This window comes from Salvelinus namaycush, chromosome 3, assembly GCF_016432855.1.
Source record: "Salvelinus namaycush isolate Seneca chromosome 3, SaNama_1.0, whole genome shotgun sequence".
In the NCBI taxonomy this organism is placed as follows: domain Eukaryota; kingdom Metazoa; phylum Chordata; class Actinopteri; order Salmoniformes; family Salmonidae; genus Salvelinus; species Salvelinus namaycush.
The window spans coordinates 78,119,002-78,120,532 of NC_052309.1; the positions used below are offsets into that span (position 1 = coordinate 78,119,002).

The 1,531-nt window shown below is 42.8% G+C and overlaps 1 protein-coding gene across 1 annotated transcript; it reads right to left on the bottom strand.

The window, feature by feature from the left end:
- Window positions 1–296: 296 nt before the first annotated feature.
- LOC120044627 (noggin-3-like) lies at window positions 297–965 on the bottom strand. The gene has a single exon (XM_038989301.1). It carries the CDS (start codon window positions 963–965, stop codon window positions 297–299), a length of 669 nt encoding a protein of 222 aa, XP_038845229.1.
- Window positions 966–1,531: the final 566 nt, after the last annotated feature.

Genomic DNA, 1,531 nt, shown 5'->3' on the forward strand with positions numbered 1-1,531 from the left:
GTATATCAGCTGCAAGATAACATCATCCACATGAAATCTGAGGTCGATAGATTCGTTTCCATAATGGAAAACAACATGTTTATAAAACGGCACCTATGCGCCATTGATTTTCAATATAAATACAACAAATATAACCAATACTTTCTACAAATACGGTAGACTCTGGTTACACGTAATACTGACTTTTTACAATAACCTATAATTGAATGGCACCTCATATACATAAAATACATTCCTACACGGTAGTGCATACAAAATTACAAAGTCATCATAATTTATACTTGATAACAGTCATTTCAGTTCGAGCAGACGCATTTGCATTCGGTTATCATGGGGTATTGAACTGGTATCCAAGTACATTTGAGGCCCCCTTTCTTCTGTATACATCGCCATCTCAATATCGTAAAATGGGTCGAGTTTGCTGGTTTGCAGAACATCCCCTCTGGAACCGAACATGATCTTTTGCTTTGACAGTTTCCCACTCTAACATAACGTGGCCAAAATCTGTTGCCGAGGTCGTTCCATGTATAAATGACGGGACAGAACGAGAATGACCACAGCCACTGCTGCAGCCTCCGTTTAAGTTTTTTACTGGGTCTGTGCTTCTTGCCAAACTGTACGTCAAAATCCATTGCTTTGATTTCATTCGGCATCACTCCACTGGGCTTCTGTTGAATGTCCAAATCGTCAAGCTCATCGTTGCCAGTGTATTTATCCTGTGGTGGTGTAATAGACATCAAGCGACTATCAAAGTCCCCCAATACACTTTTCAGTTCGGTTTCATTGAGGTCCCTCTCTTTTGGGTCAAAGACAGGATCTGGGTCCTCTTTTAATTCCACAAGTGGCAAACTGTCACTCGGAATAGGACGGAGGAGGTAATAATGCTGGCATAGCCCTTCTTCTATTATAAGTCCGAGGGACAACATCAGCAAGTACATTGCTACAAAATGCTGTGATTGATCCATGTCCGTTACGCACAATAAGACAGTATTATAGGATACAGCTAAACAGGTAGGCCTAGGCTACTCTGCTGCGTACAGTTGTGCCCGGTTCTTGCGGAGTGCGCACCGGCTTGAGTTACATCCAGCAAAACTTCACTTCTTGAGTGTTGGTGTCCTTAAAATTCAGACTGCTTACTCCATAGCAAACGATAATTGATTGAAGATGGTAAAGATGAATAGTCTCTTTCGTAAAAACAAATCTAGATATAGGCAGTGTTTCCCTTTTACGCACGAATTCAATATATTGTATGAAATGGCTCTGTGACAGCATCAGTGGCATCAGGGGTTCTCGTTCTTGTGCGCTTTGACGCGTGATTCCAGTCTCAAGTCCTCCCCTCTGAGGATCGGCATGGTGTTTCGTTTTCTTTTGCAGGACGCTGAGAGAGTAACCTGCTCCCTCTGATATATCCTCCACGGGTTGTGATGTAATTCTTATATCCATCTGAATGTGGGTTTGTTGTAGGAGATCCCCGACACCCCCCTCAATCAAGAAGCAGGGATGGGTTAGGGAGAGGAGGGGTCCGTCAATT